This window comes from Solanum pennellii, chromosome 6 (genome assembly GCF_001406875.1).
Source record: "Solanum pennellii chromosome 6, SPENNV200".
Classification (NCBI taxonomy): Eukaryota; Viridiplantae; Streptophyta; class Magnoliopsida; order Solanales; family Solanaceae; genus Solanum; species Solanum pennellii.
The window spans coordinates 53,558,942-53,585,528 of record NC_028642.1 but is presented as its reverse complement, the minus strand read 5'-3'; the positions used below and the strand labels follow the sequence as shown (position 1 = coordinate 53,585,528).

The 26,587-nt window shown below is 32.1% G+C and overlaps 2 protein-coding genes across 2 annotated transcripts; one reads left to right on the top strand and one right to left on the bottom strand.

Moving 5' to 3' along the window:
* Positions 1–6,555: 6,555 nt before the first annotated feature.
* LOC107021853 (transcription factor CYCLOIDEA-like) lies at positions 6,556–8,503 on the bottom strand. Its single transcript, XM_015222572.2, has 2 exons — positions 7,000–8,503; positions 6,556–6,891 (listed from the first exon to the last, which is right to left on the bottom strand). Exons 1-2 carry the CDS (start codon positions 8,035–8,037, stop codon positions 6,841–6,843), a joined length of 1,089 nt encoding a protein of 362 aa, XP_015078058.1. The 5' UTR covers positions 8,038–8,503; the 3' UTR covers positions 6,556–6,840.
* Positions 8,504–19,309: 10,806 nt separating this feature from the next.
* Positions 19,310–26,524, top strand: LOC107021249 (DNA mismatch repair protein MSH2). Its single transcript, XM_015221870.2, has 13 exons — positions 19,310–19,467; positions 19,579–19,628; positions 19,741–19,773; positions 20,499–21,572; positions 21,735–22,289; positions 22,376–22,486; positions 22,578–22,667; positions 22,750–22,821; positions 23,120–23,230; positions 24,177–24,303; positions 24,779–24,975; positions 25,586–25,735; positions 26,270–26,524. The coding sequence occupies exons 1-13, from the start codon at positions 19,419–19,421 to the stop codon at positions 26,480–26,482; spliced, it is 2,832 nt and encodes a 943-aa protein (XP_015077356.1). The 5' UTR covers positions 19,310–19,418; the 3' UTR covers positions 26,483–26,524.
* The last annotated feature ends 63 nt before the right edge of the window (positions 26,525–26,587 follow it).

The window sequence follows — 26,587 nt, the reverse complement described above, 5'->3', positions numbered from 1 at the left end:
TCTCTCTCTTGTTTTTTTCTTTTTTCTCTATGAAAGTTCAGGTAGTTAACCATCTGAGCGATTGAAATTCCTCAAAAACTCTCGACTCATTCTATCCTTTCATTGTAAAATCTATAATGTGTGCCGGCAATGGTGTCAAGTACAATGTGTTCTCTCATCATTTAATTTCTCTATGGTAACTGGTAAGTCTTTAAATTTTCGGAAAGTACAGCTTATATATTTAAAGTTTATAATGTATTAATGTCCAAGCTTTATTTTATAAATAAATAATCTGTAATATTATTATTGAAGTTTCTTTTCGTTGTTCATTTCAACATGGAACATTATAGTCATATATATTGGTCAACAGTTCATAGTTCATGAATTTGCAGGAGTCATTGTAATTAGTGGAGGAACCAAAGCAGGAGTTTGTAATTATTGGGGTAAAGATTCCTTCATAAATTTTTGGGGGCAAGTACACAAATGGCGTCTAGGCCAAATGTAGAGCTGAGCAGGAATGTTCACGGGTCGTTTTGGGTCAATTATTAATAGTTAATATTACAATTAAACTAATTTAATTGATTTTTAAGAAAGGGCTTAAAATGCCTTCCAAATATTTGAATTAATACAAAATTACACTTTATTCATCTTTCGATCTTAAAATACACATGTCGTCACCTTTCAGCCTTAAAATATACCCTTGTCGTAAGTGAAGGAGTCAGAAATTTTATTAAGACTATCAAAGAATAGTGTTGTGTGGCTGTCAAAAATAAAATAAAAAATGTTGTCATATTTGGAGTTTAAATCCGAAACTCCTTCAGTCAAATGATATCCATTACCACTACCCCAAAGGCATAACTTTTATTTAGGGTGTCCAATTTTAAATATATATCCTTTTAAGTGTAAAGTTTTCTATCAATTATGCAAATGTCTTATTCATATCGCTTACTTTTAATTTGAATAGTCTACACTCAAACTTGAAATGAACTCACATGTTTATATTCTTTTAATTTGGATTATTATTATTATTATGATGATGATGGTGAGATGAGGGTGGGGATAAGGAAAATGACTATTTTTATTCTTTATTTTGAATTTTATGTACACAAAAGAAAATGCCTCATTCGTGCATATTGCTTAATTAAGTCATCTTTTATCTAATTATTTTTATATGAATGTGTTATTATTTTCCTCCTTTTCTTCTCTCTGATTTGTCATAAATTTTAAAACTATATATTTAAAATGGTGGACAAGATCCAAATAGAAAATAAATAAATAAAAGAGATAGGAAATCAATCTGTGAGCTTATATATTAAGTAATTTCAAATTATTTTAACGGAAAAGGTCTTAAAATACTCTTAAATTATGAAATTTGATATAAAATTGCCCTTCATCCACATTATGAGTATGATCCGTTGAACATGGTATTTTTAAGCCAAAAGGTTGATGTTTGGGATATTTGGGGGCCCAAAGATGAATGAAGAATAGTTTTTGTACCAATTCAAATAGTTGAGAGGCATCTTAGGCCCTTCTCCATTAATATAATCAAATTAAAATATGATATACATTTATCAATTTATTAATTATTGATTAAATTTGATTCGGCTGTTATTTGTAAATTATACACTAAAATAAAAATAAATGATTAATTCAAAAGAGAAAAGAACATACTACAATTCATTCAAAAAGTAAATGAATTTGTTTGTGTCATTTGCAATTCTTATAGTAGGACTTCAATTATGTTTAACCGTCTTGCTTATATTATTAGCTAATTCAATGTACTAAACAACATAGAATTATTGAAAAAATGCATAAGCTATCGACATGTTACAAAAATAAAGGACACATCATAGCTTATTCTTTTTCGTTAGGGTGTTGCTTTTTTATAATAAAAAATTATTCATAAAAATAATATATTAGGTATATATAATTATAAAAAATGTATATATAATTTGTTAGTTCAGTTATTTCTTTCATTTCTTTTTTGAAAAAAGTCAAAATCAAAATCAACTCAATTGTTATCAATTTTTAGAAAACATCAAGACAAACCAAAAAAAAGTTATTTATTTAATATGTTTGATTTTATTTTTTCAATTCGGATCGATTCTTATCCAAATTATGAATACTCTTAAAGCTGACCAGAAGATTTATATTGGCACTTTATATCACGATATGTTTATCATTATTAATTTTTTTTTTAATGTGAAATGCACCGGTTGAAAATATATATTATACACTATTTGTACATTTGTTAAATACTTCATCTATACACTTTTTATAATATACATATATATTAGATTTTGATACGTGCGTTGCACGTGATTACCAATTCTAAAAATATATTCTATTGTAAACTGTATTGTTTATTTAAGCAAATAGTTGAATAATAAACTTAGTACAAAATAATATTGTAAATGTTTAATGTGAATCATCATATATATATATATATATATCTTATTCACACGAACCTATAAAGATGGTCAATAAAAAATTTAATATATATATATATATATGTATATATATATATATATATCCATTATCTATGCTTTTATAATTAGACTTTTCATCTACATTTCATATTCACTTTTTTCACACAAAATATATACACATTATATACACTTTTATCATTACACTTTTCATATACATTTCATACACATTATCTATATTGTTATTTGGACTATAACTAGTCACAGTTGGAAATATAACTTTTGAGTTCCGAGCCAAAAGGCAAAAAAAAAAAAGATCAAAAAATTCAAAATGACTACAAAAATAAGTTTGAAACAGAAAAGGTAATATTTAAATGGTAGGGGAGACACTGTTTAAATTAGATTAGTCTGTCAGCGCCTTATAATTTTTTTTTTGTTTTTTGTTGAAGTCGTTTTATTTAATTTTTTAGCATGTGACTTTTTTATTTGAACTTTATGACTTCACAATATAGTAATGTTATCATTTTGATTTCAAATTTATTTTCGTTGCCCTTTTGAAAATTTTAATTATTTTTTTTATCCTTTTAGCTCCAGGCTCTATAACTTTTCTCAAGGTCGCACACCACAAATATATATAGGGGTGTTAAATGGATGAATTTGACCACATTCAGATATATTCAGTTGCCCATCCCCACAACTCAAACAAGGGAAAACAAAGGAACAGGTATGGAATTTCAAGTAGAAAAATAACTGAGAAGAGGAAATATGAATTGGAAAAAATCAAATATAAAAAGATTTATATGTCAATAAAAGTATTAAAATCCTCCAACATTAAAATATCTCAAAGCAGTCAAAATTGAAAGAATTGAGATAAAATGAAATGGATGGCATGATGGGACTAATGAGGATTTATATAGCTTAATTACCTAACTAATTAAGGATTTTTGAATCAGAGTTTCTAAAAGCTATAAGCAGGTGTGACAAAGATTCAAATAATAACATGAAACCTATGTGAATATGTTCTTTTTTTAAAAAAAAAAGAAGGGGGTGCTAGAGAAAGGAAAAGTAGGGAAGTGGACTACAAGAGAATCGAACACTTTCAGATACTTAATTAGCTGAGCTATTTAAGATTCTTTTACGTGAATATGTTCATTTTCTTGCTCCCCACTTTAATTTAATACTATTTTTCGCTAGGTTCATTTAACTTGCCCATCATGTCTCCCTTTTTTTTTCCATCACACACGCTCCTTCAAGCTTTATTAAGAAATCATTTTGTGCCAACATGGGTGTTGGTGCAGTGGTGGGAGTGTTTCACTCTTAATCAGATGTTTTGGGTTCGAGCTTTGGGTATGGAGAAAATCATGTTAGAAGCGCCACCATCGAATAGGCCTTGCAGAACGTGATCCAAATTTAGTCGGAGATCCAATATGGACTCCAAATGCGCGATGAAAACCAAAAAAGAAAAGAAATCATTGCAGATACTATATATATCTTATTCCTTGGGTTCTATATGAAGGACCGCCTAATTTATTCGCATTTCTTACTTTTGTGAGTGCCTTTTTTTTTGTGTCACGTTACCAGCTATATAACTCATGTTATCGTTTTGTTTAATGTGCTACCTAAGATTCTTTTTGTGAGATTCTTAAATTTGTTAAAGAATAACAAAAGTCTCACATCGTTGATTATGAGATGAGTGGACTCCTTATAAGGCTTGGACAATTCTTCTCCTTTTAATCTAGCTTTTAGGGTGTGAGTCAGGCCTAAAACCTAATTCAACATGGTATCAAAGGAGGGTCCGTCTCAACCGATGTTGGGGCCCCAAAAATCAAAATTGTTCATACACCATATGCTAAGCATTGGGCGTGAGGTAGGGTGTTGTGAGTTAACCGTAAGATCTAATTCAACAAAATTGACTTGGACAAAGAACTACAACAATGTTTTCCTTAAGCCTGTTTTCTATACAAAATTAGCACCAAGTAGGTACGAGACATAAATTTATATTTTTGCATCCTAATATTTCAGAATTATATCCCAAGATCTGCATAAGTTCGATTTTGAAAGGACAAACATGTACCATTCAACAATTAAATTCTTTAATTCAATGTTCAAGGACGTACGTGCTGATTTCACTCGAGCTCTTTGTAAATTTTTCCTCATCACATCCTTCATTTATACTGCATATAGATGTAGGGACAAGAAATAGTAACCTTTTGATACCTTAATATATTGAGATTAATTAAGAAAAAACGAAAAACCAATAGGTTACAAATGTCTGGTATAAAGAATTTATACAGAAAAAAAAATTCATAGATCAGATTAAACGTTTCTGATGGATTTAATTGTAGTACTAAAATTGGGCCCAAAAAAAAAGGCACAAAGAAGTAGAAAATACAATTGTTTTTCCATTTCCAAGAAGCAAAAACCAAACATAGGGTTTGTCAAAGAAGCAAATATGGCTTAATTATTTGCTTATATGCAAATAATTTTGATACAAAATTATGTATTGTTTTATACTTCATTTTGTTGCATTATATTTTTATTTTCGTATGATTATAGTTTGGCTCAGGCATGCACATGATCCCTTAATTAACTATGAAAATGAAAACGATTTGTGATTCTTACTTAGTAAGAGTTATATATAATTTGAACACTAATTCAAACCTAAGTTGTAGTTACTCGTGAAATTAGTGGATGCTTTCAACCTTCTGTATATAAAGAGGGTTGGAATAGGGCGGGAGTGTTGGGAACCCAGATGGATTTTAAATTTTGAACTTTATGAGTTTGGAATTCCAGGTTAATGACCTTAAGTATTTTTAGCTAGCAATTGAATACTAAACTTTAATTTTGTTTACATCTGATAATTTTATTAACACAATAAAGAAATGACTTTTGTACTTAATAATCCAAAACTTAATTTAATAGATGAGGAACCCCTTCTTTGTATTTACCTCATGATATATATATTTCCCAGGTTGCCTGGGACAGAAAAAGTTTTTAAAAAGTTGAGGATTGTTCAACCAATATCATCCATCCCATAATTAATTGATGTGTGACTTCTTCATAACACACCTTCACGCCTAGGGCTAGAACATCTGGAGCTTGGACAATTTTAGTATCTCAATATTGTGAACGAGAACTCATGAGATGATTCATGCTCTGATACCAATTTAAAAATAAATCTTGAGCCTAATTCAACTCTAAAATTTAAGTCAAAAAGTTATGATTATCTAATTGACTAACTCCTATAAACAAAGAGCACACATTCCATAATTAACCAACATGGAACTTCTTCAACAAACACAAATATAAAGCATGATTCAAAAGTCACAACTGTTGGATTCTCCAAACTTGTAAATTAAGCTTCGTTGAGATGAATAAACGTATAATCACCACCTTTTATACGTACCAAGATATATATGGCTAAAAGGTAGAAGGTAATTGTTCAATGAAACAATCTTTGGATTCTTTTTCGAATGAAATTGATTCTATAGTATCGTAGATGAATATGGTTATTTGACAAGAAGATTAGAGGACAAAGAAAAAAAGCGATGAATAAGAAAATGTGCATTTGAACTCTTAATTAGCTGATCAACAACAAAAAAGACAATCATATTATTTGTTCCACAAGAAAAATGAAATCAATTACTGTTATAGTGAGCTTTGATGGATTAAAATTCGGCGTATTGAATCTAGTCTATCAATGTAATGGCAATAAACAAGCTCATTGAGGACATTGTTGATCTGCTATGCCATGTTAATATCAGGATTACTCATTGCTATATAAGGAACCCAACCAACTGACAGATTGGTTGGCAAATATGGCAATGAACTCTTCGATTATCAACAGATATCTATCGACTCAACAACTTCCTACTGGTATAAACGCCAAAGTAACCTTACTCATGGAGAAGACACAAGTACCTATAGTATAAGGTCAAAATTTGATAACACAATTTTCTTTGTTAGTTAGACTGACTCTTGTACAGAATTTAAATCAGTACTAATATTTTTCTTTTTGATGTGAACTCATTCTTCTTTTTTGACGGATAATCTCTATACTTGTGTTGTCATTAAACTTTTCGGTGTGAAATACAACAGCCCAGAAGACTGAAAAAATTCAAAAACAACGTAAAGAAAATCGAGACTCTCATTTCTCTCCCAAATGTGACCTATTGAAATATTAGCTTGTGTACTCAATGTTTTTTTTTGTATATTGATATGTTGCTTAATGAACTGCATCATAGTTTTATTCAAATAAAAGAAGAAAAAAGACATAGGCTATGTGCACAGAAGTTCTTTCACAAAAGAAACACACACTTAAGAAGAACAAATCTATGTTACATTTACCAACAGATACAGGCCGGAAACGTGCTTCTGCTGTGGCCGAGTAAGCACAAATGAAGAAGGAACTTTGTCCGCTTCGAATTTCCTTGCCCTAGCCTTCCCATAGCTTTCCACAAAATTGCAAGTCTGTAACTAATTGATGCTGCAGAGTAACAAGAATGTTTTGTTTTTCAAAAAAATAATCAGAAGATGAGAAGAATATGTGGGTTCAATTATTGAAGCCCTAAAAAACAAAGTCTGAAACCCTCACCTCATTGGAAATTCCAGCGTATTGCTCATGATAGCTAAAGATTGTAAATGGATTCCAATTTCCATTTACCATAAAATTACAGTCATCGACACTGTTCTTCTCTTGATGGAAGTTGAGTTCTTCATGTGTTCCAGCTTCTTCACAAGTTTTATTAGCCGGCCTCCGAGATCCTGAAGGGTTCAAATCATTAGCTGGGGCTTTGGATTTTCCAGTTTGGCTCATTTTCTTTGATTTTGTTCTCTCTCTAGCCCTGGCTCTTGCTTGATTCCTCGATTCCTTTGTAAGAGGTTCTAACACAGCTCTACGAGCTGCGTTAACCACCTTCTTCCTTTTCTTCTTCTCATCTTGAGCGGTTTCCTTGTTTTTGTCATTAGAGGAAGTTTCATCAGTTCCTGATATAACTTCACATGACTCAGAAATAGAATTAGATGCACAAATTGCACCAATTCCAGTAGTAGTAGTGGGGGTATTGCAGCTAGTTTGCTGAGCAACCTGTGCATCATTGCCTTTAGCGGCAACAAGCTCTTCAATTGCAGAATCCGATTGAGTAAGCAACCATTCAACAGTTTTGCTGGCCTTATCGAATCCCAGTAAGTCCTGCAAACGGAAAAACTTGCGAGCAGCATCAAGTGAAAGTCTCATCCTTCGATCTCTTGGACCACGAGCGGTGTTGATCTTGCTGTGTCGATCTTTCTTGGAAGATCTCTTATTATTTTTTGAGATACTAATTCTGCTACTCCTAACATCATCATCTCCTTTCTTTTCGCCTCGACCTTCTTCCATTCCTTCTAGTACGTGGTTGCAATTTGAAGGCTTAGTAATAGTCTCGATGCAGCTGTCAGCTAAGATGTGAGGACTCAAATCATCTATCAAGGGAACTAGTTGCTGTTGTTGAAAATAATATTGGTCATCATGATTAAAGCTTTGAAAGTATAGTTCGTGTTCATATTGCATACAAGGAGATGATGGAATATTTTGGCATATTAAAGAAGACAAAATTGGGCTGTAGTTGCAGTTATTGTTGCTTGGAGGATACATTTGTGGAGTAGCTGTAGTTGAGGCGGTCTATTTGGTGGGTCTAGATCTTGAGAAAGACAGTATGAACACAGCTTTTGATTTTTCTGCTAATTAGGCAAATCTAGCTGCAATAAGAAGAGAATTAAACAAACAAATCAGAGTTAGTGAATTAATTTTCCCCTAGCTAGTTCAATGTACTGTATACAGTAATTTGACAGAGGAAGCAATGACTTAGAACTGTATGGATTGACCAAAGTGATGATGAAAATAGTAGTAGTACTATATGTAGTTCTTTTTTTTTAATTATTATTTGCTTGAGAATGACAGTATGTGTGGGTTTTTTTGGGTATATGATAAGTAGTTCTGATAACTATGAATATATATAGAGTGATTATATTCTAGTTGTGTGAGTGCGCGTGCGCGTGCGCCCGTCTAAGCATCAAGCTACAGGCATGGTGCTACTATTGTGAAATAGAGATAAAAAAGGAAGAATATGGGGGAAGGGAAAAGGAAACAAACATCTCTATTAAAGAAAAAGTAATTGGAAAGGGAAAGGAAGTTTGACAAAGATTGGGGATAATAGGAAGGAAGCAGGTAGTGGTACGTAGCGGTATTGTTGGAAGTGAATGGATGGATACGAACAACTTGTTATCGTGCCCCTTCACGTGGTATCACCTGACACACACACTGAAAAACCACTCTCTCTAACCTCCTTTCCACAACCCTAGCTAGACCCATCCCCCCCTTAATTCAATACATATAATGTGGTATCTTAATCAGATATATTACCATATATTTGATCATAATATCTGGAAAACATATTACATTTTTTTAGAAAAGAAAATGATATACACCCCTAAATTTTAAAAACTATTAAAACTAACCGTAAATTTGTATTACAAGTCAATTGGATTTTCGTTGCAACAAATAACAAGTAGTGTCCATGACACTGGAACAATGTGGTGGTTTGGAGTGAGTGCAACAAACGTCATTCCATACATCGTGAAGTAGACAAAGCGCATGACTTTGTTATCCTGAGCCAATTGTTCATCATTTTCATCAATAATCATATCATCACTTTCATATCCACTGAATATTTCATGACTACTTTGGTGTACACGTAAAAAAAATCATGTAATACAACACAAACAACTACTATAGAGAGAGTTTTTGTAAAAGATAAAAGTTAGGTATAAAATTTCAATTTTTAAAAGATCCCAAATAATGAGATTTGGCCCAAATATTAGAAAAAAATAGTATTTCAAAATTTGGAATATTTGCCAAAAATGTTTGCCAAATAATGACAATTTGTATGGACAAACACTATTTGCCAATTTTTTTTCCAAATATTACTTGAAAAATCTATGGCCAAACAGGGTCCTAAATAGTAGATGTGACTACTTCTTTCTTAAATACACGTCTTGTGTTTGAGCCCCTGGGTATGGAAAGATCATTAATAGGAAGCGATTATCATATGCAGTGTGAATCTGAATTAGCTAAACTCCAATAGAGGTATCGAACGTTGGATGGAAAAAAAAAAGAGATATATAACATATTCTATCCTTACATCGAGGTTTCTAATCTAAAGTCCTAAGTACGAATTTGTTTTTTGTTAGGAACGCCTCCACAAAATGAGAGGCGTGGTGAGAAGTGAGAACCAAATGTAGTTGAGCTCTAATGCTAACAGTGGAGGGAGAGAAAAAAAAGTGAGAGAGATACACCATGTTTGATTTCATTATGCTCGTATAGAACTTGGGATCACAATTAATTTGTTGTATCATATAAACTTAATTTTAAACTCAATAAATGAAAATAAAACAAAAGTAGCGAAAATATCCCTAAATTTGATGTGAATTATTAATTTTATTTTTGAATTATATATTGACAACCTTAAAAATATTCATTTACTTAACTAACTGAACTTAAATACACCACAATGTTGCAACATGAGTGAAATACATCTAAATTTAGTGATGTTTTCAACCCAATCTCCCCCTTTTATTAAGAGTCATATATTTCTATAGGAGTTTGAAATTATTTGTTATATTATGTGGTAGATCGAAGGTATATCTAAATTTATTTAGTCAAGTTAAAAGTATACTTTTAAAATTTTCAATAATACATAGACGAAACTATTGATTTATACTAGCAAATTGAAGGATGTTTCCAATACTTCTTCAAAAAGAAAGGCTAGGTCACAAAATTAAATCATCATCATTTTTCTGTCAAAGTCGTCGATCATAATCAATAAGTAAATTAAAATAACAGCTTGCATGGTACCTTTCTGGCCTTGAATCTCACCTGTAAAGGAGAGGAGAATAATGGCTACTGCGTTTGAAACTACACGTGCTTTTGTCTAACCTAGATAACGACAATTCTCTTTTTATTTCAGTTGAGGGTATAACATTACCCCCATCAATTCAATGAATGAAACCTAGAGTATATATTGAAGAGCTAATAAGATTTTCATTAAGAAAATTTAATACTGATCTCATTAATGTGAAGAAGAAAATTCGTCTCAATTTGTATAAAGTAAAAAGTTTTGTATTTTCTCTATCACAATTTATGTATAGATATTTGTTTCTACACAATTTCCTTGTCGGGAAATTGTACCGGTCATTGGGGTTTGACCTTGATCCCTACCGATCATGTAAATTACTCAAGGAGGGGATGGAGATGTACCCAACTTCTAAAAGACCGAGAACAGAGGCTCGCTTTTTATTACTCCCTTTGTTCAATCTTGTATGACACGTTTTTTATTTTGTACTTGCATTAAGAAACACTACAATAAAAATGATCAATTAATTGCCGCTAAATATGTAGTTTTAGCGTCAATTGATACTCTTTGTATATGTCTCTAAAGACTTTAGCGACATTGGTTCTAATGACATTTAACTAATATCGGAAAAGACATTAACACTCTTTATTAATGTCAATATTTAATTACGCTAAAAGCTATTTTTATTGTAATGAAATGATGTAACTTTATCCTTCTATCCTTATTTAATTTTTTTTGAAACTCAAATTTTCAATCAATGAATATGAATTAGTTTATTTTGATTAATTAATTTAACCAATGGACATGAAATATTTACTTGACTTTTCTCAGTTGGTCAAATATATATTTTCAAGGTTAACTCACAAGGGTAAAAAAGGAAGAATATGATAATTATTTATGCATTGATTTTATAAAATGACAAGTACTATGGACCAACTATTTACAGAAAGGGATGACATATAAAATGAAACAAGGAGTAAAAGACTTTTAAAATTCATGATCTAAAATTTTAAGTATTTTTTTGATTACAAATCGATCATGCTAAAAAGAAAAACTATCATTTCTTTTTAATCTAACTACTAAAAAAAATATATCACATAAATTTACATAAACCCCTTACATATCTAGCTCGGTGCCCTCACTAGGGAGTGATGAAGGTCTGAATTCCACTTTTGACCTCAGAGCATGTCACTTTCACTAAAAAGAGAACCCTATCTCTTCCCCCACTCACTCACTAACCTAACTTTTTCTCCATTCCTCCGTACTATCTCTTCCTATCAACTACATGACTACTTTGGCCCCAACTCTATTTGTTATTCTGAAGTGAGAGATCAGTGACAGATATGTTTTTGCATAAATTGCTTTTAGATGTACAGTATAATATATTCCCTAATACCTGCCCTCCCAACTTTAATTAGTTAGTACATCACAACTTTGATAAAATTAGTAAATTCAGTATTTGAACTTCATGGCTTCACACACTCTTCGTTAGTTATCTACACATATACACAACTATAAATTAAAATCGCAAAATTTAATCAACTATTGTGCTTATTTGCAGATCGTGAGGATGAAATATATAAATATATTAGATTTCTTGTTATTTAAATTCTCTGGATCGGACCATTATATATTGGAAACAAAGTTTTATTCAATTGGAATAAGTAGGAAATTTGTGTTATAGAACATAATTTTTCCACTCATTTCTCACCAAACGAGTTCCTGGAAAACAGATTTTTACTGAAATAGTGAGAAACTTCCTAATTTTTTCATATGAAAACATTAGTAATACTCCCTGTGTCCCATTTTATTGTGAGGTAATTTGACTCGGTAGGATGTTTAAGAAAGAAATCAAGACTTTTAAAATTTGTGGTTCAAAATAAATGATAGAAGTCTGTGTATTAAAATAGACATTTTATAGTTAAATTTTGTACCTATATAAAAATGTCTTATTTTTTGGGACTGACTAAAAAGGAAAGTAATTCACATACATAAAAACAGAGGGAGTGCTACTTTTTCTTTTCCTACCTACTGATTCAATCAAAATATCGTCATGAATACAAGGAACAACTTGCAAAGGGAAAATGATGTTTTTTTGTGTTCATGTTTATTAGTGAATGCAAAATTAGCTTTGTGCTTGTACTTGTCAAAGATGTTAACAATTCGTGCTTTGAAATCCTAACCAGTAACTAATGAGCCTCTTTTTTATTAAATGGTGAAAGTCCTTTTCCACAAGTGTACGTAATAATCCAGTTAGCACGGCATTAACTCTATTTTCCATATATACATGCCGCATTTGTAAACAACTCATATTACTTTTCACACAAGCCCAAATTAGGGCACACCAGGGTGTAAGGGTTTTAATTTCTCCAATTTTATAGTTTGGACTACATGTGCATTCATCATCACCAGTTATAGGACCACAGAAAATGTGGGGTTATTGTTCAGAATTTGAGATAACTATGAACAAAAGAAAAAAAATGAGGAAGATGAAATGTACTGGCCGCGTGACAATGAGAGCCTATGAACCCTATATATGTATTTAGAGGTCGTTTGGTATATGATTTATTAATATACTAATAAAATTTGTAAAATAGTTCTTAAAATCTATCAGTCATTAAAACAAAACACTATTATCACATACAATAATACGTAGTAGCAAACATTAATAATGTAAAGGAAAATAAAAATTATTACATCTTATTATTTATTTATACTTAATAACATAAACATAAGTTAATGACAATAAAAATACTTATCAGGATCTGTAACATAAGGATTGGTGTCAGTAAGTCACTCTATAGGAACAAAGTATACAAATATTTAATTGTGAAAGAAGAAGAAAAAGAAGAGCTCCAGAATTTCTGTTGTTATAAAATGAGAAAGATCCCCTTATTTATAAACAACAAAGAGTAGTGCGAATAAATATTTATTATGCCTTATCAGAAAGGTTTCAACTATTTGGAAAAGTTGCAATCCTTCGGAAAGGTCACAACCTTTAATAAGAGTCACAACTTTTCATAAAAGTTGCAACTCTTCATAAAAATCGCAACTCTTCATTAAAGTCGCAACATTTCATAAAAGTGACAACTTTTCATAAAAGTCATATAATTTTTCATAAAAGTCGCAACTCTTCATTAAAGTCGCAACTTTTCATGAAAGTCGCAAGTGTTCTTCGTTAAAGTCGCAACTCTTCATATAAAAGTCACAAAATTTCCATACATTTCACAACTTTTTATGAAAAGAAAAAGATATTTTTGTAAATAAATAAATTAAAAGGGAATTCTGATTTATAATGGCGTCATGTAGGCGGACCTACGATTTTCTTTTATACATATATGATGATTTAAATTCTAAATAACCATGTTTAGAAAAAAACACAACAAACATAGTGTTTGGTTAGATATTTAAAAATTAGCATAACAAATCCGTTCATAACTATTTTATACATTATTAATATTTACGTAACTGTAATCATTAACGAAAGAGAATAACCTTGATGAGTGCTGTGAAATTAGGTCTTAGGCTTAATTCACACCCCAAAAGCTAGCTCAAAGGGAGAAGGATTATCCAAGCCTTATAAGGAGTCCACTCATCTCATTAATCACCAATGTGGGACCTGCGTGGGTAATTTTGATTTTGGGGGCGCCAACATCGAGTGAGATGGGCATTGCTCTGATACCATGTGAAATTAAGTTATAGGCCTAATTCACACCCCAAAAGCTAGCTCAAAGAGAAGAGGATTGTCCAAGCCGTATAAGAATACTCCACCCATCTCATTAACCACCGATGTGTGACTTTTGTCATTTTTTAACAAGTGCTTTCATTTCCCGGATAATAAAGAAAGAAATTAAACTTACAATAGCCTTATAGTACCTTTCTTTTGCTCTTGGATTCTACCAAAAGCCAATATTGATTGGTGTAGAATCAGTACCTGTGTTTGAGACATACGTCTACGGCACTACTTCTGTCTTTAATTTATGTCCTACCCTTTCGATGTGAAATTTATCGTTAACTTGTCGCTAAATAGCTTATTCCTTATATTTATTTCGTCCCAACTGATATATATATATTAAGGTTAAAATTGACATAGAATTAAAAAGAAGGATTTTAAGAATTTTTGGTCTAAAACAAGTGATAGATCACGTAGGTATAATATGAATAATCTCATGGAGCATAAATTCATAAACTTAAAATGATTCTTTTTTACAAACTAAAAAGTAAAAAGTATTATAAAAATTATGACGAAGAAAGTATGAGCTTTTGATAATTTGTCGCTAATCCATTCCTAAATAAAATTAGGATTCTTAGTACTGCTTAGGAACAGGTGATATTAAATGTATGATTTTTTTGATAATGTTCATATATTTTTCAATGTGCTTATATTCGAGTGCTTCATAATAGTAACAGATAAGAAATGGTATGGTTTTTAATAATAATCTTTTTTTTTTTTGTCAGCTTAATATTGTCTAGAATTAATTTATTTATATATCCTTCTTTTTTCACACGTAAAAGATTTCTTCACCTAGAAGACCTGGTATATATTAGTACTAATATTGTTTTACAGCACTGGTCAATATATGTCCATTTTTCTTGGTTTCTGTGCACATTCAAATATTTGTTGAGTTGGCTCAATTTTAGAAAATGACTAATCATATAAGGAACACAAAGAAAAAACCAGAGAGTTGCTAATACATAGAATTCATTTCAACTAAATTATTATCTCAAAAAAGTTATTTGTAGTTTGTTAAAAGAAATTTGAAATCAACAAGAAAATGACTTTCTAAACAATACTTAGTTGAGTTAAAAGCTTATATCTCGAATTATCATAAATGTATGCAAATATATTCTTTATCGTACTTTTGGGACACCCCTGTCATCAAAAAATTAAAGAATATAACACACATACACGTGTCACAATCTTATACATTCACCCGATATTTATTAAATATCAGATCGAAGCATAACATTGCGCCATATATTAATTTCTATTTAGTCTTCCGTTAGAGTGAAAGACATATATGTTATAGTTTTTGGATGATTGGAACACCAATGTCCTAAAAGTATGACGGAGAATATTTGCATAATATTTATGATAGTTCAAAAATATATTTGTCCTTTTTCCTATTTTTAAAACACAATTATATAGAAATCTCAACTTTTAAATTTCAAATCTATCGGCAATTGACGGGATTATAAAACATTTGCAAGTGACAAGTCGATTGACTTCCAAAATTCAAATAATGCCATATAGATTAAGACATATGAAATAAGATCATAAAATATTTATGAATAAAAAATAAATTAACTCTCAAAAATAAATTTATGACACATAAATTCAAACATATATAAGTAACTTTGTTTTACCCATATGAAATCAACGGAGCCAACAAACGATAAGTTGTACGTCCAAAATAAGTATAATAAAAAATGTGCCCCAAAAAAGGGGATAGATAGCTATAATAACATGTGCCCCAAAAAAAAGGGATAGATATACTATTTAACAAGGTTCTTCAATTTCCCATTTGATCTTTCCTCAAATTACTGTTGTGTGCTTTTTACAACAGAAAAGAAAGAAGAAGAAATTTAAAAGGAATAAGAGTCTGAAAAATATTTTAATATTTGCTAAAGGTATTGTTACAATACAATTTTATGTAAGATTTTTTATTTCCTGCACTTTTTAATAGTGTAATTTTAAAGGTACATATATGTCTACGTGGACACAATATTANTATTTATTTATTTTTATAAAAAAAATACACAAAGATAAAAAGTCATTTCCAAAGTTCGGTATCGTAACAACAATTTCAATCAAAAATATATTTCAACCTTTTTTTTCCCCAATTTTTTTTAAAAAATTAATACATAAGGCTTATCTAACATAGATTATCTCTTTTTTTGTTATTTACATGTTATTACGTAGAAAATGAAGATTGTACGATGTGTGCACTCAAAGAATAGCTATTACAATTTCTTGAAAAAAAATAAATAAATAAAACAACAACAACAAAGAAGACTAAGGGCCCGTTTGGATGGGCTTAATAAAAACAGCTTTAAAAAAGTACTTTTGAAAGTGCTGAAAATTATTTTTAAAATAAGCAGTTATGCGTTTGGATAAAAGTGCTGAAGTTGTTATGCCGAACGTGAAAAGGGAAAAATGAAAGAAAGAGATGTTAGGGTTATGTGGGTAATTTGGAGATTGTATAAAAATATTAAGGGCAAAAAGATAAAAACGTGGTCAACTTAAAACAGCTTATAAGCTAAAAAAAAAAAAAGCACCCCTACCCAGCTTTTTACTTTTGGCTTTAAAAAGTTTTTTTTAACTTAAAATAAGTTATTTTGAGTATTGCCAAACAGTTAAATAAGTCAAAAACCAGCTTTTAAGTCAGTTTGACCAGCTTTTAAGCTGAACCAAACAGGCTCTAAAGGATGTGAATTAGTTTCTGTCCAACATATTGATCACTACTGTATATACAGGAAAGCAGTTGTTCATTTTCTAACAGCCTTTTCTTTTGTTTTGTAGTGATATTGTACTTGAGAAAAAAAAAAAAGAAAGACCTTTTGCTAACAGCCATCTTGATCAAGAATGATTATATTATCCTTGTCCTTTTTCTTCTTCTAAATTCATATCAATAATAATTTAATTTGCAGCATAATGACAAAGAAGTTAATTATATATTATAAATCTAGCAGTTCTTTTAAAGTGACTTGTTTTGAATTGTCATTCAATCGAAAAGTTCAGTTGAATTTTTATTTAGTGTTTATGGAATATATTCACATCAATTTATTGACTATTTTCAATACACAGTAGAGTTTGTTCTTTGTCTTGCACAAAAATAAATTGATATATTTGACATACCTCCTAAACTTCATGTCAACTGTCTTCTTCTGTATAATATGTATTTTTTCTATATATAACACAAAGTTAAAGCTAAAATTAAAGGATTCTATCAACCTATAATTCCCAATAATGTGGCAACACCATAACTGAAAAAAAAAGTCAATTAAATCAGGTGAATATTTCATTACACTAAATAATTTTTATAAAAAAGCAAACGAATTCATTTCTTTCCAAATAATCATTGTTTCCCCAAAATGAAAGATGTTCCAATTATTATCAGTTTTTTTTTTGAAATTCAACTTAAATCCCATTCAGGTGCGGAATACGTAGAGGTATTTTATTTGGACATAGTTATTTCATATATATTTATTTTATCCACATGTTTATTTTAAATAACATTATATTTGATAGAGAGTAGTTGAAATTTTATATGACAGATCGAATTCAACCAATATGTGACTACGGTTTAAGCAACATAAAGTTAAACTTTAAACCTACGTTCCTGAAGTTTAGAAAGACCTCAACCAAATGAAAGCATAAATTCAGCCAAAGATGACTGAAGTTTAATCGTACTGTGTTGAACTTCGATCATAGAAAACTTTAGATATTTTATCTAAAGTTATGGCTTGTCAAGCCTAGTCTCATACACCACGTATCTAAAATTGTTTACTTATGAGTTTGGCAAGTTACAAATATACACTACTAACTAGTTTGAAATATCAAACACATACACACACACACATATATATATATATATTATTTATATACATATTTTATTATGAAAACTTACATAAATATACTATAAATAAAAAATATTTATCATATATAGCAATAATATTTTTTTACTTAATTAATTATAATACATTTATAATACACTTTTAATTCATATTATAAAAAAATAATTTATTATTCATATATAATACAAATTTATAAATGGATAATACATTTATCACACGTTTTAATACATTTATAATACAATGTGTTAACTTCTTACCAAACAAACATAATATATTTTTAAAAGGGATAATTGTATAGAGTGATAAACTAATAATGTAAAAAAATAAATACAGTAGCTACCGTTTGATTTATTTGTGTTTCATTGCGAACTGTTTGCTTGTCGCCTCTCTCCCTCACATTCTCGCTCGCCACTCTCCCTCTCTCGCTCGCCTCTCTCACTTTATACAATAGAAATGAATAAATTGTGTTTCAATTTATATAAAGCAAAAGAAAATTGTATATACACATGCAAATACATATATCTCCGTCCTATACACTTATAATTATACAATACAAATATTTCCCTGCCAGTCTCTTTTGCCTTTCTCTCTTTCTCGTTTTACACAAATTCAATTTGTATATAATTTTTCTCTTTCTCGTTTTATACAATTCGATTCAATTGTATATTCCCTACCCAAACCTCTTTTGCCTTTCTCTTTTTCTTGTTTTATACGAATTCAAATTGTATATAATCGTCCTATACACTTATAATTATACGATACAAATATTTCCCTGCCCAAATCTCTTTTGTCTTTCACTCTTTCTCGTTTTATATAAATTCAAATTGTATATAATTTATCTCTTTCTCTTTTTATACAATTCGATTCAATTGGTATTCCCTGTCCAATTATAAAGCGAAATAAGCATAGCTTTCAGTTGTATATGTTTTCTCTTTTTCCTGTTTTATACAATTGGATTCAATTGTATAGTATCCACCCAATTATATAGCGAAATAGGCATAAATTTCAATTGCATATTTATAGCGAATTATACATATATAAGTTTTCTATGGAGTGCTATTATGCAAAATTTGTTATGACATACAAATTTGGATTTTGTGTTTGCTATATGTGAAAGTTGCTCTTTTTAAAAATAGTTACAATACATATATATTGCATACTTAATTTACTTTAATACATCTTGCAGATTTAATATAGTATTACTATAAATGCTAATACATAAAAATTATCGCTAAATAAGTAATTATTTGTCAAAAGGCATTGATCCAAAGTAATTTTTCCTTTTATAAACTAGTTGACGAAGTATTTTGATATGTGGTCTTTGTCCTCTTGCTATCCGCATGTATAGCATCTCTTCGAAATAATATTGGCCCATAATACTACAGGCCCATAATACTGCAGGCCCATATAAACCTAGCTCAAGAATCAAGAACCTCAGCTTACTATAAAGGACGTCTAGAATCTACATACCCGCCATTCTTTTTTCCCGCCAATCTACATTTCTCCATTTTCCCCATTACTCTGTGAAATCAAAGTTGAAGAACAAATGGATGAAAATTTTGAGGAACAGGGCAAGCTTCCAGAGCTTAAACTTGGTAAAACCCTAATTTGTTAAATCTTCCGTTATGTTTGTTATTAGATGGATAGTGATTTTAGTTTTGATTGATTGATTGATATGTGTTTAATGTGAATGTTTTCGTTTTTAGATGCGAGGCAAGCTCAAGGGTTTCTTTCATTCTTCAAAACCCTACCCAAGGTAAGCGTTTATTCAGATTGTTCATATTCTCCCTTACCAGAAACAAAAAATTATTTTGCTCAAATGGTTAAAGGGTTCGCTTAATGGAGAACTCTTATTTTCTTTGTTGCAGGATGTTAGGGCAGTTCGTCTATTCGATCGTAGGGTGAGCCTTCTTTCATATCTCTGCGCTCTTTTTTTGTTTTTGCGATGATTTTGCTGTCAGTACCAACTTGCACTCCGTTTAGGTAGATGGAAAGAAATGCATAGCTTTTTTTTTTTTTTTTTGGTTTTAATGTGATTCTAACCCTGGTGTCTTGTGGTCTATGTTCCAACTAGGACACAATTTTATAGAATGTGAACAAAGTCCCACATTGGTACTTGAAAAGAAAAGTAAGCTAATTACAAGGTGTTGGATACTTTTAGAGTCGTGAAGCCTTTTGGGAAAAATCGTGGCGTCTCCATGGTTTTTTTAGCCTTGGTTTGTGCTTGTCATAGTATGTTTTTTTGTTTAAGCTTATAGTTCCATCTGCATTAGATAGGTCTCACTTTTTCTTTCTTATGTCCATTAACTGATAGTTATTTCCTTCATATTTTTTTTATGCTTGCCATACTATGCCTTTAAGGTTGTGCAGCATTCCCAAACATTATATCTTTTCTGGCTTGTTGGCTGGTTGAATAGCCTGTTAAAACTTTTTTCTGTTTCTGTGTCTTGTTTTTTGTCTGGTCATTAGGTGCTATTAGTTTGAAATTTGAAATCTGAAGTCTAAATCTTCATGTATGTGTGTGATCTTTGGTCCTTCCATTGTTTAACCATAAACTGTTTTTTTTCTTTTTATACCAATGTGCATTTTCTTCTTTCGTAAAATTTAATGTATCCTTTCCTTTTAGGACTATTATACTGCTCATGGAGATGATGCAACTTTCATTGCAAAGACATATTACCATACGACAACTGCTTTACGGCAGTTGGGTAATGGAGTTGGTGCTCTTTCCAGTGTTAGTGTGAGTAGAAACATGTTTGAAACAATAGCTCGTGACATTCTCTTGGAGAGGATGGATCGTACTCTTGAATTGTATGAGGGCAGTGGTTCAAATTGGAAACTGGTGAAAAGTGGAACCCCAGGAAATTTTGGAAGTTTTGAGGACATCCTGTTTGCTAATAATGAAATGCAAGATTCTCCAGCGATTGTTGCTCTTGCGCCAAAATTTGATCAGAATGGATGTACAGTTGGGTTAGGCTATGTTGATATTACTAAGAGAGTCCTTGGTTTAGCAGAATTTCTAGATGATAGCCACTTCACCAATTTGGAGTCTGCTTTGGTTGCCCTTGGTTGCAGAGAATGTCTTGTACCAACAGAGACTGGGAAATCTAGTGAGAGCAGGCCTCTATATGATGCAATATCGAGATGCGGGGTGATGGTAACTGAAAGAAAGAAAACTGAATTTAAAGATAGGGATTTGGTACAGGATCTGGGTAGGCTTGTCAAGGGTTCAGTAGAACCTGTTCGAGATCTAGTCTCTAGTTTTGAATGTGCAGCAGGTGCTTTGGGGTGCATACTTTCCTATGCAGAATTACTTGCGGATGAGAGCAATTATGGAAACTACACAGTCAAACAATACAACCTCAATAGTTACATGAGATTAGATTCTGCTGCTATGAGAGCACTGAATGTTATGGAGAGCAAATCAGATGCTAATAAAAATTTTAGCTTGTTTGGTCTCATGAATAGAACCTGTACTGCTGGAATGGGTAAAAGGTTATTGCACATGTGGCTGAAACAGCCGTTACTAGATGTAGATGAGATTAACTGTAGATTGGATTTAGTTCAAGCATTTGTGGAGGATGCTGCACTTCGCCAAGATTTGAGGCAGCATCTGAAAAGAATTTCAGATATTGAGCGGCTGACACACAATCTTGAGAGGAAAAGAGCCAGCTTATTGCACGTTGTAAAACTCTATCAGGTTCTTTTTCTGTTATCCTTTTCTCCATCTCCCTCATGTTTGCCTGATTCCTTATATTTCAGTCAGCTACATAGAGAGAAGTACAAATGGCTTGAATCCCCTCTTTTCTTAGCTAAACAATGCCCAGGTTCTGGCATAACTTTTTCTTTTCTTCATGTGCAGTCAGGCATCAGAATACCATATATCAAAAGTGTTTTGGAACGTTATGATGGGCAATTTGCACCACTAATCAGGGAAAGGTATATTGATTCTCTTGAGAAATGGAGTGATGATAATCATCTGAATAAGTTCATTGCTCTTGTGGAAACTGCTGTTGACCTTGATCAACTTGAGAATGGAGAATACATGATTTCTTCTGCATATGACCCAAATTTATCTGCTCTGAAGGATGAGCAGGAGACATTGGAGCAACAGATTCATAATTTGCACAAACAAACTGCCAATGATCTTGATCTACCTATTGATAAGTCTCTTAAATTAGATAAAGGAACACAATTTGGACATGTCTTTAGAATTACCAAGAAAGAAGAACCAAAAGTCAGGAGGCAGCTAAACTCTCACTACATTGTTCTTGAAACACGCAAGGATGGGGTAAAATTCACCAATACAAAACTCAAAAAACTAGGAGATCGGTACCAGAAGATCTTAGACGAGTATAAGAGCTGTCAGAAAGAACTGGTAGCTCGGGTAGTTCAAACAGTTGCGAGTTTCTCCGAGGTATATATATTATTTGATATATTTTTGTTGAGCCTCCTCTTCTTTCCCAGCTCATTTATCTGAACTTACCAAGTATTGGCTTCCAGGTGTTTGAAGGTTTAGCTGGTTCACTTTCTGAGTTGGATGTGCTACTGAGTTTTGCGGATTTGGCTTCCAGTTGCCCAACTGCCTACTCAAGACCAAATATCAGTCCGCCAGTAAGGACATGTTTTCTCTTCCTGTGTAAGACAATACTGATGCCATGTTAAATAAATTATATACAGCTAAATTTGGTGGTTTGCCATATAGGATACGGGAGATATTATACTTGAAGGGTGTAGACATCCTTGTGTGGAAGCTCAAGACTGGGTCAACTTCATCCCTAATGACTGTAGACTAGTATGCGTTCTATAGTGTTGAAATGTTCTGGTCTCTGATATTTTCTCTTCACAGCATTATAACATATCTCTGGTCTTCCCAGGTTAGGGGAGAAAGTTGGTTTCAGATTATCACAGGCCCTAACATGGGTGGAAAGTCTACCTACATTCGTCAGGTGTGAGTTCAGTAATTTGCTGAAAGTTTGTTTTGCCTTATTTACAATCTCATTAGATATGTGCGGGACAAGTTGTCCATCAAATAAGTGTTAATGTAACTAGGAATTGCTTTTTGTCTATTCCTTCTTGTGAGGCTGTTTCTATATATTCAGTTATTTACAGAATTCACAATCAGTTGCTTGAAGATCTGATTCTATTTGTATTCCAGTATTTTTCTGTATTGAGTATTACATGTTATTCCTATATTAAAACTGTCTCTCTAAAAAAAATCTTAATTATTTGGTGAATTTTCTCTAGGTTGGTGTGAATGTCCTGATGGCCCAAGTTGGCTCATTTGTTCCATGTGACAATGCTACCATTTCTATTCGTGATTGCATTTTTGCTCGTGTTGGCGCTGGAGATTGTCAGGTGAGAACATATCCTTATTGAATATCTAGATACTAAAGTATCTACTGATGTCTTAAAAGTCCACCCCATTATAGTTCTGAATTAAGTGTCTCATTTTCCAAAAATAGTTGATCTACATGTTAGTTTCACCTAACTGGCTTGTTCATTGTGTTAAAGATGTTTTCCACTTCTCATTTGGGATTATGCCTTTTAAGTGGAAAGGTTGTGCTTGTTTATGGAGCTGAAGTTGTGTCTGCGTAGGTTTTTTTAAAAAAAATCAGAAGTCTTTGCACATATTACTGCTCAACAAAATTATGTATTTCCCTACCAAGTGAGTGAACTTTATCTCCAAAAGAAAAGGGAAACCTTGTATATGGCCTTGCCTTCAGTAAGTACTTGATTCCACAATCTCATTAAATGCGCTCCTGGCTCTCTTATGTACTCAAAAGGAATGGAGAACTTCAATATATTCAGCTTCTTTAAAGTTTGACCATCTCTGCCCTCCAATAGCCCCATGCTATGCATGCGGGGAACTTTCAAATTGTTGTTTAGTCCACACCTAAGCCTTCTGACTACTTGCTGCAACAGTGCAAAGCACCTCTTTCACTGCCTGTTGCAGAGCCCACTCATACACATTAAACATCAGTACATCAGGTATAGCGTCGATCTCCTACCTGCCACACCAATTGGACAATAAAGCCTTGAATTTCACCACATTTGTCCTACTTTCTGATGTTGTAGAATGACCAACATCTTTCTCTGCCTCTTCATACAAGAAGTGTTCGGGACTAGATATTTAGGTTAGAAACAGATGGTAATTCATAATCTGCCATATGCCCAAAAATAAATTGTATTTTTTATGTGTTGTTCGTTTATTTAATAGTTGTCACTATTTTGTTCTGTTGGTTTCCTGAATAACAAAAGGAACTAAGAGACTTGTGTTTTTCCTTCTTCCTCTTTGAATCAGCTGAAGGGGGTTTCTACTTTTATGCAAGAGATGCTTGAGACTGCATCGATCTTGAAAGGAGCTTCTAATAGATCGTTGGTTATAATTGATGAGTTGGGCCGTGGGACGTCGACTTATGATGGCTTTGGTGAGTTTCAAATTTGTGAATTTATATAAACATCGTTTCTTAAAATTTCAACACTTGTATTTTCTGGACTTGTTCTGCTCTCTTGTATTGCATCATTACATGATATAGATGTCCTGGACCTGTCATGTAACCCACGTGAAGCTTCCCCTTTAGTTTGATTGGTATGAGATTTTTTTGCGCAAACATTCTTTTCCACGTAGGGAAGAAAACACAAGCAAAGTAAAAACCATTATGTGTCATCTCCCAATATGCTTTCTGGTAAATATTCTCGTCATGGAATAATGGCATTACTCATAATCTGTATGCAAGAAATCTATAATTTTTTGATTTATTGAAGTTTAAAGTGAGTTATACTATAATGTGATTTTGGCTATCTGATGTTCGTTAGCAAAGGCAATGCAGACGGACATTTGAAATTGTTGGATTGCATTGGAGAGTGAACATTGCTGAGCCTGTATTTTACTCACATTATCAGGTTTAGCTTGGGCTATTTGTGAGCACATTGTTGAAGAAATTAAAGCACCAACATTGTTTGCAACTCACTTTCATGAGCTGACTGCATTGGCCAATGAGAATGGAAACAATGGACATAAGCAAATTTCCGGTGTGGCAAATTTTCATGTCAGTGCACACATCGACTCTTCTAGTCGCAAGCTAACTATGCTTTACAAGGTATGTTTATGTTCCTCTCTTTCTGGCTACTTCTGACTCATTCTCGTCTTGTCCCAGTAATTTTGAAGTGCTGTGAGCAGTTTATTTCCAGATAAAAATTTAATTTTTTAAAGCAGTTCCTTTCCTGATCAACTTTGAACTGCCGGGTTTGAGAAAGTTTGATCTTTATTTAGGATGATTTTAATATATAACAAGGGAACTTTTGTGTCACTCACATAAGTGGAGTGGCAGAAAATATGGATATCAGAAAGATCTTATTTACTGATCAGAAAAATGATAGTAAAGGCACTTGTTACGTTTTATAAACACGTGAGTTCACAACATTGCTTAATAGCAGATTGAATCCAGCTTATGTTGATATCAGTGCGTTAATTGTGTAGTTAGTATATCTCCGTCCCCTATTTATGTCAGAATCTGTTTTATATGTGTTGTGGCTTCACATGCAATCTGAAGTTTATTTGGTGACTGCACCAAAACGTCACTTGAATTAGTGATTTCACAAGTTTAAACTTTTAATGTTGAATTCTTGTAAACATGGACTGAAAAACAAGTTTCCTGTGCTTTTTAGATTTTGAGAGTTGCTCAGCATCTAATCGTTGTGCCCTTCCAGGTTCAACCAGGTGCTTGTGATCAAAGTTTTGGTATTCACGTTGCAGAGTTTGCCAATTTTCCACAAAGTGTAGTGGCCCTGGCCAGAGAAAAGGCTTCTGAGTTGGAGGATTTCTCTCCTCGTGCTATGATGCCAAATGACTGTAAAGAGGTAGTTTCTTTTGGTTACTTTCCTATGCTCATCACAAGTACCATTAAAAATCGGCATCCTTTCATTTAAATTTAGGATCACGTTTGGCTGTTGGCAACGCTGTCTAGATGTATTCTTAAATCCCCTTTGTTTAAAAATCATAAGCAAGATTGCTAAATAGGTCTTGCTGTATGTGACAATGTAAAAATGGTCGTTCTGTAATTTAAGCTTTTGGTAGTCTTAATCATTCAGATCTCATTTGATGCTTTTGAATGGTCAATGGTGTCGTAGTAAAACTTCTTATGGCATCTTGCTCTGCTCTGTTGCTTATTGTTTTTCTGTGTGTTTTAGGGTGCACTTGTGTGCTTGCTAGTGGCACTATCAATAACATGTAACTTTGTTTTCCTTTTGTCTTGAACCTACTTGATTTTGGCTTCCCATGTCTTCTTTGACGAAGTGGACATGTAACCAGATTTTAGCTCAAATACCACTCAAGATTACTACCCTCAAGTTTTTATTTATTGTGGATATATAAACTTGTCTTTGTTCTTCCAGGTAGTCTCAAAGCGGAAGAGGGAATTTGACCCACATGATGTGTCTAGAGGTACTGCCCGAGCTCGTCAATTCTTACAGGATTTCACTCAGTTGCCACTGGATAAGATGGATCTAAAGCAGGCCTTGCAACAATTGAGCCAAATGAAGACTGACCTTGAGAAGAATGCAGTTGACAGTCAGTGGCTTCAGCAGTTCTTTAGTTCTTCAAATTAGAACTATCTTCTACTCTGGGACGCCTGGGGTGGCAAAAAAAAATACTGTTGGCTTTGTGGATATAATTTAGGCCAAATTTTGAAGTTCTAGTTAAATCCTTACCCC

Bases quoted from the DNA above. Each gene is read 5' to 3' on its own strand.
- LOC107021853 (XM_015222572.2), bottom strand. From the start codon at position 8,037: ATGTATCCTCCAAGCAACAATAACTGCAACTACAGCCCAATTTTGTCT. The intron at 6,892-6,999 runs GTGAGGGTTTCA...GTTACTCTGCAG, and splicing joins ACGCTGGAATTTCCAATGAG to CATCAATTAGTTACAGACTT.
- LOC107021249 (XM_015221870.2), top strand. From the start codon at position 19,419: ATGGATGAAAATTTTGAGGAACAGGGCAAGCTTCCAGAGCTTAAACTT. The intron at 19,629-19,740 runs GTAAGCGTTTAT...TCTTTGTTGCAG, and splicing joins TCTTCAAAACCCTACCCAAG to GATGTTAGGGCAGTTCGTCT. The intron at 22,822-23,119 runs GTGTGAGTTCAG...AATTTTCTCTAG, and splicing joins AGTCTACCTACATTCGTCAG to GTTGGTGTGAATGTCCTGAT.